The 22120-nt window shown below is 46.9% G+C and overlaps 1 protein-coding gene across 1 annotated transcript in view; it reads right to left on the reverse strand.

Annotated features, from left to right (window-relative positions):
• Positions 1-18289: 18289 nt before the first annotated feature.
• LOC147113322 (cartilage acidic protein 1-like) overlaps positions 18290-22120 on the reverse strand; it is a 270647-nt gene continuing 266816 nt past the window's right edge. Inside the window, exon 14 of the mRNA XM_085996116.1 lies at positions 18290-20550. Within this exon, the coding sequence (XP_085852242.1) occupies positions 20441-20550 (110 nt within the window). The 3' untranslated portion in view covers positions 18290-20440. The remainder of the gene's footprint in view (positions 20551-22120) is intronic.

Consider the following 22120-nt stretch of genomic DNA (forward strand, 5'->3'; position numbering starts at 1 on the left):
TTTATCCTTCCTACGGTGTGGTGCCCAGAACTGAACTACTCAAGGTGTGGTCTAACCAGGGTCTTGTACAGCTGCAGCATAACATCTACCCCCTTGTATTCTAGGCCTATAGATATAAAGGCCAGCATTCCATTTGCATTTTTGATTATTTTTTCTATCTGTCCACGACATTTTAATGATCTATGTACCTGGACCACTTTGGACCCCCACTAATTCTAGCTTTTTTTGAAGCAATGACCATTCCAATATGGTATTCATTTCCATGTACTTGCCCATGTCCCTTGGTTCTGTTTCCAGGATTTTATTTGGAGAATTTGTTGGTAAAAGCATCATCCAGTTTCCCTGTTATCCTAATGATCTGAGCATTATCTCCTCTCAATCTTCTCTGCCCTAATGTGAGGAACACAAATTCCCCCTAAGCATTTCTCTGTAACAAATAACACGTGTAGGAATCATCTGTGTGTGTTATCTCTGAAACTGTGAGATGCTGGGTCATGAGCACCTTGTAACAAAAATGAAAAACTTGCATTTCTATAGCGCCTTCCACAACCTCAGGACGTCCCAAAGCACTTTACAGCCAATGAAGCACTTTTTGACGTGTAGTCGCTGTTGTAATGTAGGAAACACGGCAACCAATTTGCGCACAGCAAGCTCCCACAAACAGCAATGTGATATTGACCACACAGTCTTTTTTTTTTACTGATGTTGAGGTTTACTCCGCATCTAACCCACACTATTCCTGGTCTGGGAGTGCAAGATGGAATAGCACAGAGAGAGCTTTACTCTATATCTAACCCATGTTATGCTTGGCCTGGGAGAAGCTTGATGGGATAGCATAGAGGATCCTTTAACCTCAATCTACCCCATCTTATATTTGACTCAGGAATGTTTGGTGGGATCATGCTGAAGGTCCTTTAACCTTCATCTAACCCATGCTATACTTGACCTGGAATGTTTGATGGGACTATACAGAGGGTTGTTTAACCTACATCTAACCCAAGTGACTTGGGAATGCTTCATAGAATCATAGAAATTTACAGCACAGAAGGAGGCCATTCGGCCCATCTTGTCCCTGCCGGCCGACAAAGAACTGCCCAGCCTAATCCCACTTTCCAGCACTTGGTCCATAGCCTTGCAGGTTACGGCACTTCAAGTGCATATCCAAGTACTTCTTAAATGTGATGATGGTTTCTGCCTCTACCACCCTTTCAGGCAGTGAGTTCCAGACCCCCACCACCCTCTGGGTGAAAAGATTTCTCCTCAAATCCCCTCTAATCCTTCTACCAATTACTTTAAATCTGTGCCCCCTGGTTATTGACCTCTCTGCTAAGGGAAATAGGTCCTTCCTATCCACTCTATCTAGGCCCCTCATAACTTTATACATCTCAATTTGGACCCCCCGCAGCCTCCTCTGTTCCAAAGAAAACAACCCCAGCCTCTCCAATCTTTCCTTGTAGCTAAAATTCTCCAGTCCTGACAACATCCTTGTAAATCTCCTCTCTACCCTCTCTAGTGCAGTCACATCCTTCCTGTAATGTGGTGACCAGAACTGCACGCAGTACTCTTGCTGAGGCCTAACTAGTGTTTTATACAGTTCAAGCATAACCCCCCTGCTCTTGTATTCTATGCCTCGACTAATAAAGGCAAGTATCCCGTATGCCTTCTTAACCACCTTATCTACCTGTCCTGCTACCTTCAGGGATCTGTGGACATGCACTCCAAGGTCCCTCTGATCTTCTGCAGTACTCAGTGTCCTACCATTTATAGTGTATTCCCTTGCCTTGTTAGCCCTCCCCAAATGCATTACCTCACACTTCTCCAGATTGAATTTCATTTGCCGCTGTTCTGCCCACCTGACCAGTCAATTGATATCTTCCTGCAGTCTGCAGCTTTCTTCTTCATTATCAACCGCACGGCCAATTTTTGTATCATATGCAAACTTCTTAATCATACTTCCTACATTCAACTCCAAATCATTGATATATACCACAAAAAGCAAAGGACCTAGTACTGAGTATAAGAAGGAGTTAGATATATTTCCTAAGGCTAAAGGGATCAAGGGGTATGGGGAGAAAGCAGGGACAGGGTACTGAATTTGGATGATCAGCCATGATCTCATTGAATCGCGGAGCAGGCTCGAGGGGCCGAATGGCCTACTCCTGCTCCTATCTTCTATGTTTCTATGTTTCTATGAGCCCTGCGGAACCCCACTGGAAACAGCCTTCCAGTCACAAAAACACCCTTCGACCATTACCCTTTGTTTCCTGCCTCTGAACCAATTTTGGATCCAACTTGTCACTTTGCCTTGGATCCCAAGGGCTTTTAGTTTCGTGACAACTCTGCCATGCGGGACCTTATCAAAAGCCTTGCTAAAATCCATATAGACTACATCAAACGCACTACCCTCATCAACCCTCCTTGTTACCTCCTCAAAAAATTCAATCAAGTTAGTCAGACACGACCTTCCCTTAACAAATCCATGCTGACTGTTCTGATTAATCCGAGTCTTTCTAAATGAAGATTTATCCTGTCCCTCAGAATTTTTTCCAATAATGTTCTCACCACCGAGGTTAGGCTGACTGGCCTGTAATTACTCGGTCTACCCCTTAATACTTCCTCTTTCACTATGTTTATTTTATCTAATATTTCACACTCCCCCTCCCTGATTGCAATGTCTGCATCATCTCTCCCTTTCGTGAAAACAGACGCAAAGTATTCATTAAGACCATGTGATGAAATATGCCATTCATCACTCATCTGTATTCTCTGTGTGTGATTGTGCCTGTGACTGTGGTTTAGTTTCAGTTTCATTTCCCTTACCTCAGTTCCATTTCCTCACCTGTATTTTATTGTGTGTAGGGCTCCGCCCATACCTGGCCTCTACTTAAGCAGGCCCAGCGTGTCTCACATCCAGTACAGCCGACCTCTGGATGGGAGACACTTCTCCACTGTGTGTTACCTTCTAAGTTAATAAAAGCCTTGCTTTGTTCAGTTAACATTGAGTCTCGGATTTATTGAGGCACATCAGACCATACCCATGCCTTCCGCTTCTACACACAGGTTACCTTTATGGTCCCTAATAGGCCTTACTCTTACTTTAGTTATCCTCTCGCTCTTAATGTATTTATAAAACATCTTTGGGTTTCCCTGATTTTACTTGCCAATATTTTTTCATGCCCTCTCTTTGCTTTCCTAACTTCCTTTTTAATTTCACCCCTGCACGTTCTATACTCCTCTAGGCTTTCTGCAGTATTGAGACCTCGGTATCTGTCATAAGCTTTCCTTTTTTTCTTTATCCTACTCTGTATGCCCCTTGACATCCAGGGGGTTCTAGATTTATTAGTCCCACCCTTTTTCTTTTAGGGAACATACTTGCTCTGAACCCTCACTATCTCCTCCTTGAATGCCTCCCACTGCTCTGACACTGATTTACCTTCAAGTTTCTGTCTCCAGTCCACTTTGGATAAATCACCTCTCAGCTTAGTAAAATTAGCTTTTCCCCAATCGAGAACTTTTATTCCTGGTCTGTCCATATCTACCCTAAATCTAACTGAATTATGATCACTACCTTCTTCTTCTTCTTAGGCAGTCCCTCGGAACTGAGGATAGAAATATAGAAAAATAGGAGTAGGCCATTCGGCCCTTCAAGCCTGCTCCACCATTCAATACGATCATGGCTGATCCTCTATCTCAATAACATATTCTCGCTCTCTCCCCATACCCCTTGATGCCTTTTGTGTCTAGAAATCTATCTCCTTCTTAAATATATTCAGTGACTTGGCCTCCACAGCCTTCTGTGGTAGAGAATTCCACAGGTTCGTCACTCTCTGAGTGAAGAAATTTCTCCTCATCTCAGTCTTAAATGTCCTACCCCGTATCGTGAGACTGTGACCCCTCGTTCAGGGGAAACATCCTCCCTTCATCCAGTCTGTCTAGCCCTGTCAGAATTTTATACGTTTCAATGAGGTCCCCTTTCTTCCAAACTCTAGTGAATACAGGCCTCATCGACCCAATCTCTCCTCATACAACAGTCCTGACTTGCTTCCACACTAAAAATGAGTTCTCAGGTGACTGATGAGTCCAATGTGGGATCTACAGTCTCTGTCACAGGTGAGGCAGACGGTGGTTGAAGGGGCGGGTGTGGGAGGGGTGCTTGGGTTGACGTGCGCTCCTTGTGCTGCCTGCACTTGGCTTCCGCTTGCTCCCGGTGAAGCGACTCGAGGTGTTCGGCGCCTTCCCGGATGCTTCTCTTCCACTTTGTGCGGTTTTGGGCCAGGGATTCCGAGGTGTCGGTGGGGATGTTACACTTTTTCAAAGAGGCTTTGAGGGTGTCCTTGAAGCACTTCCTCTGCCCACCTGGGGCTCTCTTGCCGTGTCGGAGCTCCGAGTAGAGCGTTTGTTTTGGGAGTCTCGTATCGGGCATGCGGACGATATGGCCCATCCATCGGAGCTGATCGAGCGTGGTCAGAGCCTCGATGCTGGGGATGTTGGCCTGAGTGAGAACACTGACGTTGGTGCGCCTATCCTGCCAATGAATTTGCTGGATGGGCCTTACACTAAACATCCATAAGACAAAGGTCCTCTACAAACCTGCCCCCGCCACACAGTACTGCCCCCCGATTATCAAAATCCACGACGAGGCCTTGGACAACGTGGACCACTTTCCATACCTCGGTAGCCTACTGTCAACAAGGGCAGACATCGATGGTGAAGTCCAACACCGCCTTCAGTGTGCCGGTGCAGCCTTCGGTCGTCTGAGGAAGAGAGTGTTTGAAGACCAGGACCTCAAACCCGGCACTAAGCTCATGGTCTACAGGGCAGCAGTGATACCTGCCCTGCTGTATGCTTCAGAGACATGGACCATGTACAGCAGGCACCTCAAAGCACTAGAGAGGTACCACCAACGCTGCCCTTTCCACCTGCCCAGCTTTACTCCCTAAAGCTAGGTCCAGAGCCACCCCCTCTCTTGTTGGGCTTGCTACGTACTAAAAAAGTTCTCCTGAATGCATTTTAAGAATTCTGCTCCCTCTATGCCTTTCACACTAATTTTATCCCAGTTAATATTGGGGAAGTTGAAATCCCCTACTATTACTGCCCTATTTTTGCACGTCTCAGAGATTTGCCTACATATTTGCTCTTCTATCTCCCTCTGACTGTTGAGGTCTATAGTACACTCCCAGCAGTGTGATTGCCCCTTTTTTGTTTTTCAGTTCAACCCATAGGGCCTCATTTGATGATCCTTCTAAGATATCATCCCTTCTCACAGCTGTAATTGTTTCTTTAATCAATATTGCGACCCCCCCCTTCCTTTTTTATCCCCCTCTTTATCTCGTCTGAAAACCCTGTAACCAGGAATGTTGAGCTGCCATTCCTGCCCTTCTTTCAGCCATGTCAAAGTAATAGCTATAGGCCTAGAAATTCGGTATAGCCCCGCTTGGGGCATTAGAATTGGCGCTGCGCAAAATTTATAGCCAGACGCAACTTATCGCCACCTGGCGCGATATTGGGTTGCATCACCCCTAAAGGTGATTGAGGCGCGAATTCAGGCATTACACGGGACTCCTAAGGCACTAAACTTCCGGCGCAACCCAATATCGGAGCGGACGGGCGCAGCGCAGGTGCTCTCAATGACCGATGACCACGAGACTTCCAGGCGCCGGCCAGCTCTTAAAGGGGTGGGTCAGTCAGCTTCAGCATCCACACTCTGCGCCTTGCAGGCCTCAGAATCGGCGCAGGCCCTTCTCTGGCGATAAAAACTTGGACCAGATGGAGAAGGTGAGACAGAGAGCAGAGCGCTTCACCAATGAGGCTCTGGAGCAATTGGTGACCGCAGTGGAGCGCCGGCGAGATGTTCTCTACCCAGACAATGGCAGGAGGCCGAATCATAAGGACTACCGACGAGCTTGGAGGGATGTATGCCAGAGGGTCAACTCCAGCAGCATGGTGACCAGGAGCCCTGTCCAATGCAGAAAGAAATTCAACAACCTCACTCGGGTCATGAGGGTGAGTGTTGTTTCTGCAAACTTCTGCATCCCTTCATTTGCACCTGACTTCATGGCTACAGGGTGGCCTGTGCCCCATTGGCCATCTGCCAGCAAGCACCCATGGCCCTTTCTGGGCACACACATGCACATTTGACTCAGGGCGTCATGTAAGGGCTCTTGCACCATGGGGGGCATGAGATGATCACAGGGCATCAGGTAACATAACTTCCCCTCCTTTCCCCTGCAGCCCAAGCTGGCGAGGATTGGCAAAGACCAGCTTCGCACCGGTGGAGGACCTCCACAAGTGGCCACTTTCACGGATCTCGAGGAGAGAGTCCACCAGATTCTTGGAGGACGTCTGAGTGGTCCTGTAACCACTGCAGCTGCCGACCCCATTGTCGACAGCGATGGTAAGGTTCTCACCTTTTACAACTGTCTCCTTCCACTTGTTCCCCCCGCCAGCATGCTTTCTCACTGTGGACCCATGTCATAGCCTTGCCGCAATCTGGCATCCCTTGCTGCCAAGCTGTCCTTTTGCTAAAGCCACTCTTCCACCTCCCTGCTTTCAGATGCTGCATCACCAGCTCGGGAGCCGGGCCCTCAAGCTGCCAGTGCCAGTGCCTCCAAAGGCTCAATGAGAAAATTACTGTCCAACAGAAGGTCAGCAACTCTCTCCAGCAACGATCAGAATGGCCAGCCCAAATGGCTGCAGCTTTTATACTAGAGATGTCCCCTTTAAATAGCGCCCCCCGAGTCCGAGAAGGGCCTGGGAACGCTCCATCCAACTGTCACTAATAGCGCCAGGCGAAAAGGTTGTGGGCACCACCGAATATCCGGTCTGGGGCGCCAAAAAGGCGTTGCACACTGAAATGATGTCATGATCTGCCTGCGCCCGCGGGCGAGCGAAAAGAGTTAGCGCCGGCGCTAAAAGGATACTCAATATGGGAGGTGATGCTATATTCACTGCGCCCGGCCGAAAATTGGGTAACGCCCCAATTCTCGGGCTCTTTAGGCACTAATCGCTGGCGCTACCAACCGAATTTCTAGGCCATAATATCATACTCCCACATGTCTATCTGTGCCCTCAGTTCATCTGCTTTATTCCCTAGACTCCTTGCGTTGAGGTATATACCATTTAGCACTGCCATACTCCCTTGTTGTCTATTTTCTAACCCTTTGTTTCCTCTGCCTTCCAAAGTAGCTTACTAATTTTCTGCCTTCCACTTCCAGCTTTGCTTCTCTCCCTTCTGAATCCACTCTCTGGTTCCCATCCCCCTGCCAAGCTAGTTTAAACCCTCCCCATTAATGGGACTGCATAGAGGGTCCTTCAACTTACATCGATCAGGACCTGGGAATGCTTGAAGCTGAGATCAGGGACATAATGGGTGAAGTGTCTCATTTCTCATTCTGACTAGTACAAGAGCTGTCAAAAATATATGTAAACATTTCCTAGAACTGGATTCCTTACAATATGAAATTAAGTCTCGTGTGGGCCAATATTGATGCGTGGCTAACAGTGAGAAATGTTCACTCGGTGCTCTGTTAGGAATTTCCTTTCAGAGTGACATTAAAAATGTTTTATTGTTAAACAAAAATAATGACATTGAAACGATAACATATGTTTCCCAAGTTTCACTTTTTTCAAATAATTTTTATTTTGCATTTTCATTCTGCTTTAATAAACCTGTTTATTTTGTGTTCCCGGCTATTTTTGTCAACCTTGAAAATAATTCGAAATTTCTTTGTCGTCTGGTAGAGATTTGTTTGCAGTCGGCAGTCCTGATTCTTAAAGTACATGAGTTTGGGGATGTGAGCAAAATTCTTTCTTTCATTGATGCCACTGTCTTCAAAAAGAAAAAAAAAGACTTGCATTTATATAGCACCTTTCATGACCTCAGGATGTCCCAAAGCACTTTACAGCCAATGAAGTACTTTTGAAGTGTAGTCACTGTTGTAATGTAAGAAACGCGGCAAAGCCCCCACAAACAGCAATGTGATAATGACCACATAATCTGTTTTTAGTGATGTTGATTAAGGGATAAATATTGTTCCCAGGACACCAAGGAGAACTCCCCTGCTCTTCTTCAAAATAGTGCCACGGGATTGTTTACATCCACCTGAGAGAGCAGACGGGGCCTCGGTTTAACGTCTCATCTGAAAGACGGCACCTCTGACAGTGCAGCACTCCCTCAGCACTGCACTGGGAGCGTCAGCCTAGATTTTTGTGCTCAAGTCTCTGGAGTGGGATTTGAACCCACAACCGTCTGACTCAGAGGTGAGAGTGCTGCTCACTGAGCCACGGCTGAAACACATAGCACAATAGCGTGAGTTAAAAAGAAAAGAAAATGGCAATATGTAGACAACTGAAAAACATAAATAAAAACAAGTCTTTCTTTTCCTTCTTTGTATATGAGATACATTGCTTGATGGCCACATTCTATGAAGTAGGTGTCTCTTTGAAAAGGCTGGTTCAAGTGGATCTTACCTTCAAAAGTAAATAACTTGGGGAAGAGCGTGGAATGAGGTGGGTGGTAGCATTGCCACTTTAAGGAATGCACTAAGTGGAACTCGAGGGAGGGATATACCTAAGTGTGGTTAACTGAATGTAAAATTATGATAACCAGATAGTCACTGACCCACACTGGCTCCCGGTTAAGCAATACCTCGATTTTAAAATTAACATCCTTGTTTTCAAATCCCTCCATGGCCTCGCCCCTCCCTATCTCTGTATAATCTCCTCCAGCCCCACAACCCCTCAAGATCTCTGCACTCTGCCAATTCTGACCCCTTGAGCATCCCCGATTTTAATCGCTTCACCATTGGTGGCCGTGCCTTTAGCTGCCTGGGCCCTAAGCTCTGGAATTCCCTCCCTAAATCTCTCCGCCTCTCTCTCCTCCATTAAGACAATCCTTAAAACCGACCTCTCTGACCAAGCTTTTGGTCACCTGTGCTAACATCTCCTTATGTGGCTCGGCGTCAAATTTTGTTTGATAATCGCTCCTGTGAAGTGCCTTGGGACGTTTTACTACATTAAAGGCGCTATGTAAATACTGCTTGTTGTTGTTGTAGTTTGCCAGTTTACCCAATTAGCTCGTGTGTGAGATGGTATTGAGCTACACAGGGGAGGAAAGTCCCAGATTAGATGGTGAATTACCTTAACTTAGCCCGGGTGGTAATTAGGTTGCCTCAATAGATCTTAGCATCCTTGGGCCAGAAAGGTTGAGGAAAATCGGCCAGAGTGTCCACTCTATAAAAGCATAGATGTTAGCTACACAAAAGGAAGGAAGGCTGTTGACCCATTGGGCGGGGGGGGGGGGGGGGGTGGTGTCATTTTAACCTAACGCGGTGGGTGGGAAACCCACGGGAATAGGTGACTTCAGTGGAGAAACAAAAAGCAGGCGGGGTGTAAAACTAGCGAAGCACCCGATCCCGGCAGTTTCCTGATTGGGCAGATTAGGTTAAAATTAACACCCTCATGTTTATGGGATCTGGGCGTCGCTGGCAAGGCCAGCATTTATTGCCCATCCCTAATTGCCCTTGAGAAGGTGGTGGTGAGCCGCCTTCTTGAACCGCTGCAGTCCGTGTGGTGAAGGTACTCCCACAGTGCTGTTAGGTAGGGAGTTCCTGGATTTTGACCCAGCGATGATGAAGGAACGGCCGATATATTTCTAAGTCAAGATGGTGTGTGACTTGGAGGGGAACTTGGAGGTGGTGGTGTTCCCATGCGCCTGCTGCCCTTGTCCTTCTAGGTGGAAGAGGTTGCGGGTTTGGGAGGTGCTGCCGAAGAAGCCTTGGCGAGTTGCTGCAGTGCATCTTGTAGATGGTACACACTGCAGCCACGGTGCGCCGGTGGTGGAGGGAGTGAATGTTTAAGGTGGTGGATGGGGTGCCAATCAAGCGGGCTGCTTTGTCCTGGATGGTGTCGAGCTTCTTGAGTGTTGTTGGAGCTGCCGGCTCTTTGCTAGAATAATCCAAATCTAATCTCAAATGGACCTCCCTCTGCTTCAAATATTTAGCCCCCCCCCCTCTTCCCTTAAAAAAGTGCTTCAACCACTCCTTGTGGCAAAGCATAGAATCATGGAATCATACAGCACTGAAGGAGCCCATCGTGCCTGTGCCGGCTCTTTGAAAGAGCTCTCCAATTAGTCCCACTCCCTCCCCTGCTCTTCCCCCCACAGCCCTGCAAATTTTTTCCTTTTCAACTATTTATCCAATTCCCTTTTGAAAGTTACTATTGAATCTGCTTCCACCGCCCTTTCAGGCAGCGCGTTCCAGATCACAACAACTCGCTGCGTAAAGAAATTTCTCCGAACCATTTCAGAATGGCCTCCTTCTGTACTGCATGATTCTAAACTGTCGGAATGTCCTAAAAACCCAAGTGGTTCACCACGGTCCTTTAGGGAAGGAAACCTGCCGTCCTTGCCCAGTCTGGGCCTATTTGTGGCTCCAGTCCCACAGCCAACGTGGTTGACTCTGAAGTGGCCTAAGGAGCCACTCAGTTCCTATATTCAAGAAGGAGTTGGATCTATTTCTTAAGGCTAAAGGGATCAAGGGATATGGGGAGAAAGCAGGGACGCGATACTGAGTTTGGATGATCAGCCATGATCACATTGAATGGCGGAGCAGGCTCGAGGGGCCGAATGGCCTACTCCTGCTCCTATCTTCTATGTTTCTATGTTGCGGCAACTAAGGGATGGGCAATAAATGCCAGCGACGTCCACCTCCTGAAAATGAACGAATGAGAGAAAAACAAAGACTGGATACAGCGTAATGAAATCAATATTTATGTGCATACCATCACCGACCAACACAGAGTACCACCACAAGGCATCAGACGAAACCCGCAGCTTGTTGCTAGGCTCACACGGGCACGATACACGTCTACAGGTCAAATACAACGATCACTGAATCGCAACACGTACAGCGCGGATGATGGCGCCACGTCAGCGAGCCGGCCAAAGGTGACGTTCTCGCCACTCTGGCGTGGTGCGGGAGTTCACATCAGCCCATCACAATCCTAAGAGAAACACACACCAGAACTTCACCGAGTGACGCTACACCCTGGATTGGGATTAAACAAAAAAAAAGGACTTGCATTTCTACAGCGCCTTTCACGACCGCAGGACGTCCCAGAGCGCATCCCAGCCAATGAAGTACTTTTCAAGTGTAGTCACCGTTGTAATGTAGGATTTCTACGATAGGGGGATTGTTTTTTTCCCGAATTAAATAGCCCGTTTGCCAATCTTTGTGCCACAGCCTCATCCTCCTAATCCATACAGACCAGAAGGTGCTGGGTTTGAGGAGGTGACCCCCTCCCTGGTCCATGCTCATTTAGCTGATTGGTGTAACAAGAGTTAGCCTCGGTGCTTCAGGATGAAGAATCAGCCAGGGTTCCTGCTCCTGATCACTGTGTCTCAAGGTCTGTGCATTGATCTTGGGACAGGATGGGTATCAAAGCCCAGGCTTGATTCCATCCCCCCCCACCAGCCTCCGGTGTTCCAACAGTCCACCTACCCACGTTGGCTAAACTCACACATAGAGAATGACCACTTGGAAAGATCTGCCGGCACTGGTAGAACCCATGTCCCCAACCAGCGTCAACGCCTCCAGGGGCGGAAGGGAAAAAATTGGAGGAGAAATTATTGAACCTAAATATATATTTTTTGCACAGAAATGGCCGCTGTCTCCCGAATGAAGCAGCAAGGGTTTCCCTTTGATTATTAAACATTAAAGTGAAGAAGATGAGGTTCGAGTGAGAAAAGGTTCCTCAGCCCTGCCGGACATGTATCTCATGCTTCGATCAGGCACTGCGTTCAATGGGAGTTGGGTTCACCATTCCCAATTATTCAGGATGCACTTGGATCAAGTATACGTTGAACTGGAGTCAGCTATTTACAGTGTCTGAACTAGGCGGTAGTTGTTGAACTTAGATTTCACTCATTAAACTCCTGCCGTTCTCAGCGCAGGGTTAATTCTTTTAGAACTTTACTTCTATTGGGATATTTTAGGACGCTTCCCCATTTTTGTAGCTTGCCCCCCTTTTCTTCTGGCTGCAGGCTTCCACCCAAGAGTGGACGGCCTGCATCCAAGAGCAGGCAAGAGCAGATGACCAATACCCGAGAGCGGGCGGCCAACACCCAACAGGCGGGCGGCCAATGCCCAAGTGCAGACGGCCAATGCCCGAGAGCAGACGGTCACTGCCCGAGAGCAGACGGCCAATGCCCGAGAGCAGACGGTCAATGCCCGAGAGCAGACGGTCAATGCCCGAGAGCAGACGGCCAATGCCCGAGAGCGGGCAGCCAATGCCCAAGAGCGGACGGCCAATGCCCAAGAGCAGACGGTCAATGCCCGAGAGCGGGCAGCCAATGCCCAAGAGCAGACGGCCAATGCCCGAGAGCAGACGGTCAATGCCCGAGAGCAGACGGCCAATGCCCGAGAGCAGACGGCCAATGCCCGAGAGCAGACGGCCAATGCCCGACAGCGGGCGGCCAATGCCCAAGAGCGGGCGGCCAATGCCCAAGAGCAGACGGTCAATGCCCAAGAGCGGGCGGCCAATGCCCAAGAGCAGACGGCCAATGCCCAAGAGCGGGCGGCCAATGTCCAAGAGCGGGCGGCCAATGCCCGAGAGCAGACGGCCTACACCTCTGCTCCCTCCAACGCTCTTTGCCGCCGGATGCAAGGAGGCACCACAAACCACTCAAGTGTGACTCTCCATTTTCCCCTCTCCTCCAACTCAGAGTCACTGCTGCCTCCGCCTTGCACTTCCCACCTCAACCTGGCTCCGATCGGGAAACAAGCAGAGTTGGACTGAAACCCTCATCTGTGCTCAAACTCCTGAGTCTCCGGAGCAATACCTGTTTACAGGCGATACTGCTGCCATATTGGGACGGTACAGCCCAGGTGGAGGATCCATGCAGCACGATGACTTCATATTCAAGCACAATATGATGACATCATATTCAAATGTAACATGATGACATCATATTCCCGTGCGACACAATGACATCATATTCAAGCGTAACATGATGCCATCATATTCCCGTGCAACACGATGACATCATATTCAAGCGTAACATGATGACATCATATTCCTGTGCGACACGATATCATATTCAAGCGCAATATAGAAACATAGAAGATAGGAGCAGGAGTAGGCCATTCGGCCCCTCGAGCCCGCTCCGCCATTCAATGAGATCATGGCTGATCATCCAAATTCAGTACCCGGTCCCTGTCTTCTTCCCATATCCCTTGATCCCTTTAGCCTTAAGAAATATATCTAACTCCTTCTTGAATATATTTAATGAATTGGCCTCTACTGCCTTCTGTGGTAGAAAATTCCACAGGTTCACCACTCTCTGGGTGAAGAAATTCCTCTTCATTTCAGTCCTAAATGTCTTACCCCTTATCCTTAGACTGTGACCCCTGGTTCTGGACTCCCCCGCCATCGGGAACATCGTTCCTGCATCTAGTCTGTCTAGTCCTGTTAGAATTTTATAAGTTTCAATGAGATCCCCTCTCATTCTTCTAAACTCCAGCGAGTATAAGCCCAGTCGACCCAATCTCTCCTCATACGTCATTTCTGCCAACCAGTTCTCTATCCAAGTCAGCACCTTGCCCCCAATCCCATATGCCTTAACTTTACACGCTAATCTCTTATGCGGGGTCTTATCGAAAGCATTCTGAAAGTCCAAATACACCACATCAACTGGTTCTCCCTTATCTATTCTACCAGTTACATTCTCAAAAAATTCCAGTAGATTAGTCAAGCACGATTTACCTTTAGTAAATCCATGTTGACTTTGTCCGATCCTGTCACTGTTTTCCAAGTACTCTGCTATTACATCTTTTATAATGGACTCTAGCATTTTCCCCACTACCAATGTCAGGCTTACCGGTCTATAATTCCCCGTTTTCTCTCTACCACCTTTTTTGAATAGTGGGGTAACATTAGAAACATAGAAGATAGGAGCAGGAGTAGGCCATTCGGCCCTTCGAGCCTGCTCCGCCATTCAATGAGATCATGGCTGATCATCCAAATTCAGTACCCTGTCCCTGCCTTCTCCCCATATCCCTTGATCCCTTTAGCCTTAAGAAATATATCCAACTCTTTTTTGAATATATTTAATGAATTGGCCTCCACTGCCCTCTGTGGCAGAGAATTCCACAGGTTCACCACTCTCTGGGTGAAGAAATTCCTCCTCATTTCTGTCCTAAATGGCCTACCCTTTATCCTTAGACTGTGACCCCTGGTTCTGGACTCCCCGACCATCAGGAACATCCTTCCTGCATCTAGTCTGTCCAGTCCTGTCAGAATTTTATGTTTCAATGAGGTCCCCTCTCATTCTTCTAAACTCCAGCGAGTACAAGCCCAATCGACCCAATCTCTCCTCATACGTCATTCCTGCCATCCCAGGTATCAGCCTGGTGAATCTTCGCTGAACTCCTTCCATGGCAAGAACATCCTTCCTCAGATAAGGCGACCAAAACTGCACACAATACTAAAGATGTGGTCTCACCAAGGCTCTGTACAACTGCAGCAAGACATCCTTGTTCCTGTACTCGAACCCTCTTGCTACGAAGGCCAACATACCATTTGCCTTCTTAACCGCCTGCTGCACCTGCATGCTTACCTTCAGCGACTGGTGCACAAGAACACCCAGGTCTCTTTGCACTTCCCCTTCTCCCAATCTATTGCCATTCAAATAATAATCTGCCTTCCTGTTTTTGCCACCAAATTGGATAACCTCACATTTATCCACATTATAGTGCATTTGCCATGTTTCTGCCCAATCACCCAATTTGTCCAAATCGTACTGGAGTTTCCCGACATCCTCCTCACAGCTTACCCTCCCACCCAGCTTTGTGTCGTCTGCAAATTTGGAGATATTACATCCAATTCCCTCGTCCAGATCATTAATATATATTGTGAACAGCTGGGGTCCTAGCACCGATCCCTGCGGTACCCCACTAGTCACTGCCTGCCACTCGGAAAACGACCCGTTTATTCCAACTCTTTGCTTTCTGTCCGCCAACCAGTTCTCTATCCAAGTCAATACCTTGCCCCCAATCCCATGTGCCTTAATTTTGCACGCTAATCTCTTATTTGGGACCTTATCGAAAGCCTTCTGAAAGTCCAAATACACCACATCCACTGGTTCTCCCTTATCTATTTTACCAGTTACATCCTCAAAAAATTCCAGTAGATTAGTCAAGCATGATTTACCTTTTGTAAATCCATGTTGACTTTGTCCGATCCTGTCACTGCTTACCAAGTGCTCTGCTATTACATCTTTTATAATAGATTCTAGCATTTTCCCCACTACCGATGTCAGGCTTACCGGTCTATAATTCCCCGCTTTTTCTCTACCACCTTTTTTGAATAGTGGGGTAACATTAGCTACCCTCCAATCCATGGGTACTGTTCCAGAGTCTATCGAGTTCTGGAAGACGACCAGCAATGCATCTACTATTTCTAGGGCCACTTCCTTAAGTACCCTGGGATGTAGATTATCAGGCCCTGGGGATTTATTGGCCTTCAGTCCCATCAATTTTCCTAACGCCATTTCCCTACAAATACTGATTTCTTTCAGTTCCACCCTTTCATTAGGCCCTATGTTCCCCGGCATCTCTGGGAGGTTATTTGTGTCCTCCTTTGTGAAGACAGAACCAAAGTATGAATTTGGTTGGTCTGCCATTTCTTTGTTTCCCATTATAAATTCCCCTGATTCTGACTGCAAGGGACCTATGCTTGATTTCACCAATCCTTTTCTCTTCACATATCTATAAAAGCTTTTACAGTCAGTTTTTATGTTCCCTGCTAGCTTACTCTCATATTGTATTTTCCCTTTCTTAATTAATCCCTTTGTCCTCCTTTGTTGAATCCTAAACTGCTCCCAATCCTCAGGATTAGCTACCCTCCAATCCATAGGAACTGTTCCAGAGTCTATAGAATTTTGGAAGATGACCAGCAATGCAACTACTATTTCTAGGGCCACTTCCTTAAGTACCCTGGGATGTAGATTATCAGGCCCTGGGGATTTATCGGCCTTCAATCCCGTCAATTTCCCTAACACCACTTCCCTACAAATACTGATTTCTTTCAGTTCCTCCCTCTCATTAGACCCTATGTTCCCCGACATCTCTGGGAGGTTATTTGTGTCCTCCTTTGTGATGACAGAACCAAAGTATGTATTTAATTGGTCTACCATTTCTTTGTTCCCCATTATAATTTCCCCTGATTCTGACTGCAAGGGACCTATGCTTGACTTCACCAATCTTTTTCTCTTCACATATCTATAAAAGCTTTTAGTCAGTTTTTATGTTCCCTGAAAGCTTACTCTCATACTCTATTTTCCCCCTCTTAATTAATCCCTTTGTCCTCCTTTGCTGAATCCTAAACTGCTTCCAATCCTCAGGTTTACTGCTTTTTCTGGCCAATTTTTATGTCCTCTCCTTGGATCTTATGCTATCCCTAATTTCCCTTGTTAGCCACGGTTGAGTCACCATTTTTGTTTTATTTTTATGCCAAACAGGGATGAACAAATTCTGTTGTTCATCCATGCGATCTTTGAATGTTTGCCATTGCCTATCCACCATCAACCCTTTGAGTAACATTCCCCAATCAATCCTACCCAACTCGCGCCTCATACCATCGTAGTTTCCTTTATTTAAATTCAGGACCCTAGTCTCCGAGTCAACTACTTCACTCTCCATCTTAATGAAGAATTCTATCATATTATGATTGCTCCGACCCAAGGGGCCTCGCACAACAAGATTGCTAATTAATCCTTTCTCATTACATAATACCCAGTCTAAGATGGCCTGATCTCTAGTTGGTTCCTCGACATATTGGTCCAGGAAACCGTCCCGTATACACTCCAGGAATATATCCTCCACAGTATTGTTACTAATTTGGTTAGCCCAATCTATATGTAGATTAAAGTCACCCATGATAACTGCTGTGCCCTTATTGCACGTATCTCTAATTTCCCATTTAATGCCATTCCCAACCTCCGCATTACTGTTTGGGGGTCTGTATACCACTCCCACTAACGTGTTCTGCCCCTTGGTATTTCTCAGTTCTACCCATACAGATTCCACATCATCAGAGCTAATATCCTTCCTTTCAATTGTGTTAATCCCCTCTTTAACCAGCAATGCTATCCCACCTCCTTTTCCTTTTTGCCTATTTTTCCTGAATATTGAATACCCCTGGATGTTGAGTTCCCAGCCTTGGTCACCCTGGAGATATGTTTCCATAATCCCAATCATATCATATCCGTTTACCTCTATTTGCGCAGCTAATTCATCCACCTTATTACGAATGCTCCTCGCATTAAGACACAAGGCCTTCAGGCTTGTTTTTTTAACACTCTTACACCTTTTAGAATGATTATTTACTGTGGCCATGTTTGATTTAAACCCTTGATTTCTCTGACTGCCACCTTTGTTTTTCTCCTTCCTGTCTTTTGCTTCTATCCTTGTTTCCCTTTCCTCTGTCTCCCTGCTCAGGTTCCCAACCCCCTGCCATTTTAGTTTAAACCCTCCCCCAGAGCACTAGCAAACACTCCCCCTAGGACATCGGTCCTGGTCCTGCCCAGGTGCAAACCGTCCAGTTTGTACTGGTCCCACCTCCCCCAGAACCGGTTCCAATGTCCCAGGAATTTGAATCACTCCCCCTTGCACCTTTCCTCTAGCCACGTATTCATCTGAAATATGACATCATATTCCCATGTGACACAATGACATCATATTCAAGCATAACATGATGACATCATATTCCTGTGCGACACGATGACATCATATTCAAGCGCAATGTGATCACATCATATTCAAGCATAGCATGACATCATATTAACGTGCGATACAATGACATCATATTCAAGCGTAATATGATGACATCATATTCCCGTGCAATACAATGACATCATATTCAAGCATAAAATGATGACATCATATTCCTGTGCAACACGATGACACCATATTGAAACACAATATGATGACATCATATTCAAGCATAACGTGATGGCATCATATTCCCGTGCGACACAATGACATCATAGTCAAGTGTAACACGATGACATCATTTTCCCATGCGACACGATGACATCATATTCATGCGATTCCATGCCATTTTTTTGCACTGATGAGCAGGGATAAAAATGTCCTTACAACTTTAACAGATGAATGCCTGAGTTTATAAAAAATACTCTAGGAGGGCATCACAAGTTAAACAAAATAAAAGTTCCCCTCTCCACAGCTGAGAGTCTGTCCAATTTTGCCAGAAAAAAAATACTTAAGATGAGTAATTGAAAAGTAAATCAATCTGTTGAATATACAGGCTACAGTTCCCGGGAGGCTGTAATATTCATTATATGGGAGGAGGCTTGTGTGCAGCATAAACAGCAGCAAAGACCCGTTGGGCCGAATGGCCTGTTTGTGTGTCATTCTGTGTATCTCACTCCTGTCTCACGGGTTAGGAAATCATTAATAACAATGAAGAATAACTTTACGCTACACCCAACTCCTTCCCCCGTGCCGCACCACCCGTGGCCTGGGATCCTGCAAATATGGTCAAAACCGGTTTGGATCCGGAGCAGCTTGAACCTTGGCGATAGTCCATCCAAGCCGGCAAACACCGCACTTGATGCCATTCTGTGCTGTGCCTTCCCCATCAGCCAGGGCTTGTCGTGGCTAAAACACAATGGTGGTAGCAATGATACATGCGGTGTAAATAGGGTCAATATTAACGGGTCATCGAATACTATAAAAAGCTGGTTTGTAAGTCTAGATTTAATTATTGACTTTAATTTATTTCCCCCTTTAAGTTGCCCCCAACCTAACCGAGAGTTCCCTGCGTCACCATTGGGCTATTTCCCATTTCTAAGCCTTTGGATTTTATCGCCATTTTGTGGCAGGTTTTTCTAGCCAAGGCGGTGCGAGTGACCACCTCCCATGCCCCTTCCACTGGCACGGAGGGGCGTCTGTGAGATTTGGGCCCAGAGATGGCAAGGTGACAACTCTCCTGCCCTCTGATATCGTTTCCTCCTTCCTTCCTTTCTGGGAAAGCATCCTGCTTCTCGCCTGCAGCGTCCCAAGAGGGACGAGATTGGGAACTCATGGCGGGAAAAGCCTCGGATCATAAACCTGTGGAATGGACCGCCAACATTTCCCCTCTACCCCCGCCCTCCGACACCGACTGGGAGTGGTTTATACGCTAGCTTCATTATATAGCATGCCGATGAAACAAAGCTGCAACTCATACAATGGCTATTCAGGTAGTCGCGTGACTTTTCAACTTGTGACCCAACCATCGCAACCCATTTCATCCATTGTGCAGTGGGTTCAGCTGCCACCCTCTATCTCCTTCCTGGTTTGTGATGGGGTTTTTTTTTCCTATTAAATTGAAAATTTGCTTCTTTAAATGTCAAAATGTCGTCTGCAAAGCTTGGGACAGTTCTAGCTTGGAGTGGTCCGGAGCAGGTGTGCATCTGTAGGGTTGAAGTAACAGGGTCGAAACAAGCGTGAGCAGAAGAGCCTTGTCGCGTCATCCAGTTCTAAACAGTGTTTAGGATGATGGTTCCAACTGCAAAGAGCAAAACACATCGGGCCAGGCGCAGTGTCACTGTGTACAACCCACCGTCGCAGCTCACCTTCCAGCTGTTTCATTTTGCAGAAACCATTTCACTCAAATTATTTCTATTATTTTAAGCATAGTTGCAAAGGTACAGCAGAGTGCTGCGTGTGCGTGAGCACTTGTGTGCGTGGGGGTGTGTGTGTTTGTGTGTATGTGCATGCGTACATTTGTGTTTATGCGTGTTTGTGCGTGTATGTATTTGCCTGCATACGTGTGCTCAAGCATGCGTGTGTTTGTATGTGTGTCTGTGCAAGCGTATGTTTTTGTGTTTGCCTGTGCTTGCATGTTTGTGTGTGCGTGTCTGTGCTTGCGTGTTTGTATGTGTATGTGTATCATTGCGTGCGTGCATATTTGCGTTTGTGTGTGTGTGCGCGTGTCTGCGTGCGTGCATGTTTGCATTTGTGTGCGTGTTTGTGTGTCTGCATGCCTGTGTTTGTGCATGCGTGTGCGTGTCTGTGTGTGTGTCTTCCTCTGGCTGTCTTGCTATTGTGCATATCGCTATGGTGTCAGACAATCAAATTCTGATAAAAACACCTCCTGAGTTTGCTAAGCTGGAGTATGCTTGATCTGGGATTTCTCTATAATGGGAGATAGATGGGAACAATACTGGAATTTTATAATTCAGTCAGAATGTTACGCTTATCTCAGGATGCGTGTTCATCTGGAGTTTGACTGTGTGGCACGCTGGGCAGCAGTGAACCAGACAGACTGAGAATTTGCCGAGTTCTTTGAATTCTGTTGAACCTGTTGACAGTTTAAGCAGTGGAAGACGGAGGGTTCCGAGTGTAGAGTTGCTGGGGTGCATCTGTAGGTCAAGGCCTCAGGCTTGAAGCCAGTGGAGGAGGCCGAGGAGGATCAGTGAGGCCTGATGGAGATAGACAGAGAGTCTTGTAGCTGATGAAAAACTTCCTCCAAAGTAAGCGACTTGAGCTGCTTGGGTATAAAAAAAACGAGAAAGAATAGAAGAATGAAAAAGAGAAATAGTATCTAAACATTCTTCAGAATACACCTGAAAGTAACCCCACCACCTAAACAAAAAGCAGATGCTGGAAATCTGAAATCAAAACAGAAAACGCTGGAAACACTCAGCAGGTCAGGCAGCATCTGTGGAGAGAGAAACAGAGTTAACGTTTCAGGTCTATGAGTTCTGATGAAGGGTCATCGACCTGAAACGTTAACTCTGTCCTACTCTCCAGATGCTGCCTGACCCGCTGAGTATTCCCACCATTCAAAGCCTCATAGTGGCTTGATAGGGAGGGAGCGCGGCGCACTGCTTACGGTGACGGCTTGGAAAGGAACCGGGTGACTAAAACGAAACGTGGAGAGGTGGAGTTGAACCCGAAGCACACTTGGGCACCAAACTTGCTTGGCATGTCATATGAAGGGGGTGAAATTGGGTGCGGGCGGGGCCGCAGAAACAGGCGGTTTTCGTATTATTCACTCGTTGACTTCAGTGGATCGGGTGGGTCATGTAGCGGGTGGCAAAGGCGATTACAGGAAGGCAGATTATTATCTGAATGGCAATAGATTGGGAGAAGGGGAAGTGCAACGAGACCTGGGTGTCCTTGTGCACCAGTCGCTGAAGGTAAGCATGCAGGTGCAGCAGGCGGATAAGAAGGCAAATAGTATGTTGGCCTTCATAGCGAGAGGGTTCGAGTACAGGAGCAAGGATGTCTTGCTGCAGTTGTACAGGGCCATGGTGAGACCACATCTTGAGTATTGTGTGCAGTTTTGGTCGCCTTATCTGAGGAAGGATGTTCTTGCCATGGAAGGAGTGCAGCGAAGATTCACCAGGCTGATACCTGGGATGGCAGGAATGACGTATGAGGAGAGATTGGGTCGATTGGGCTTGTACTCGCTGGAGTTTAGAAGAATGAGAGGGGATCTCATTGAAACTTATAAAATTCTGACAGGACTGGACAGACTAGATGCAGGAAGGACGTTCCCAATGGTCGGGGAGTCCAGAGCCAGGGGTCACAGTCTAAGGATAAAGGGTAAGCCATTTAGGACAGAAATGAGGAGGAATTTCTTCTCTCCACAGATGCTGCCTGACCCGCTGAATATTCCCACCATTCAAAGCCTCATAGTGGCTTGATAGGGAGGGAGCGCAGCGCACTGCTTACGGTGACGGCTTGGAAAATGAAACGTGGAGAGGTGGAGTTGAACCCGAAGTGGTGAACCTGTGGAATTCGCTACCACAGAAGGCAGTAGAGGCCAATTCATTAAATATATTCAAGAAGGAGTTGGATATATTTCTTAAGGCTGAAGGGATCAAGGGATATGGGGAGAAGGCAGGGACCGGGTACTGAATTTGGATGATCAGCCATGATCTCATTGAATGGCGGAGCAGGCTCGAGGGGCCGAATGGCCTACTCCTGCTCCTATCTTCTATGTTTCTATGATTCCGCCTGTTTTTGCGTTCCAGGTCATAGTCAATTCCATCCTCCGAAGTCTTGAATGAAGGCAAGCTGGAGTGGTTTCACTGAGAGCTATTTTTAAC

This window comes from Somniosus microcephalus, chromosome 8, assembly GCF_052327205.1.
Source record: "Somniosus microcephalus isolate GS21.2 chromosome 8, FLI_Smic_1.0, whole genome shotgun sequence".
Lineage (NCBI taxonomy): Eukaryota > Metazoa > Chordata > Chondrichthyes > Squaliformes > Somniosidae > Somniosus > Somniosus microcephalus.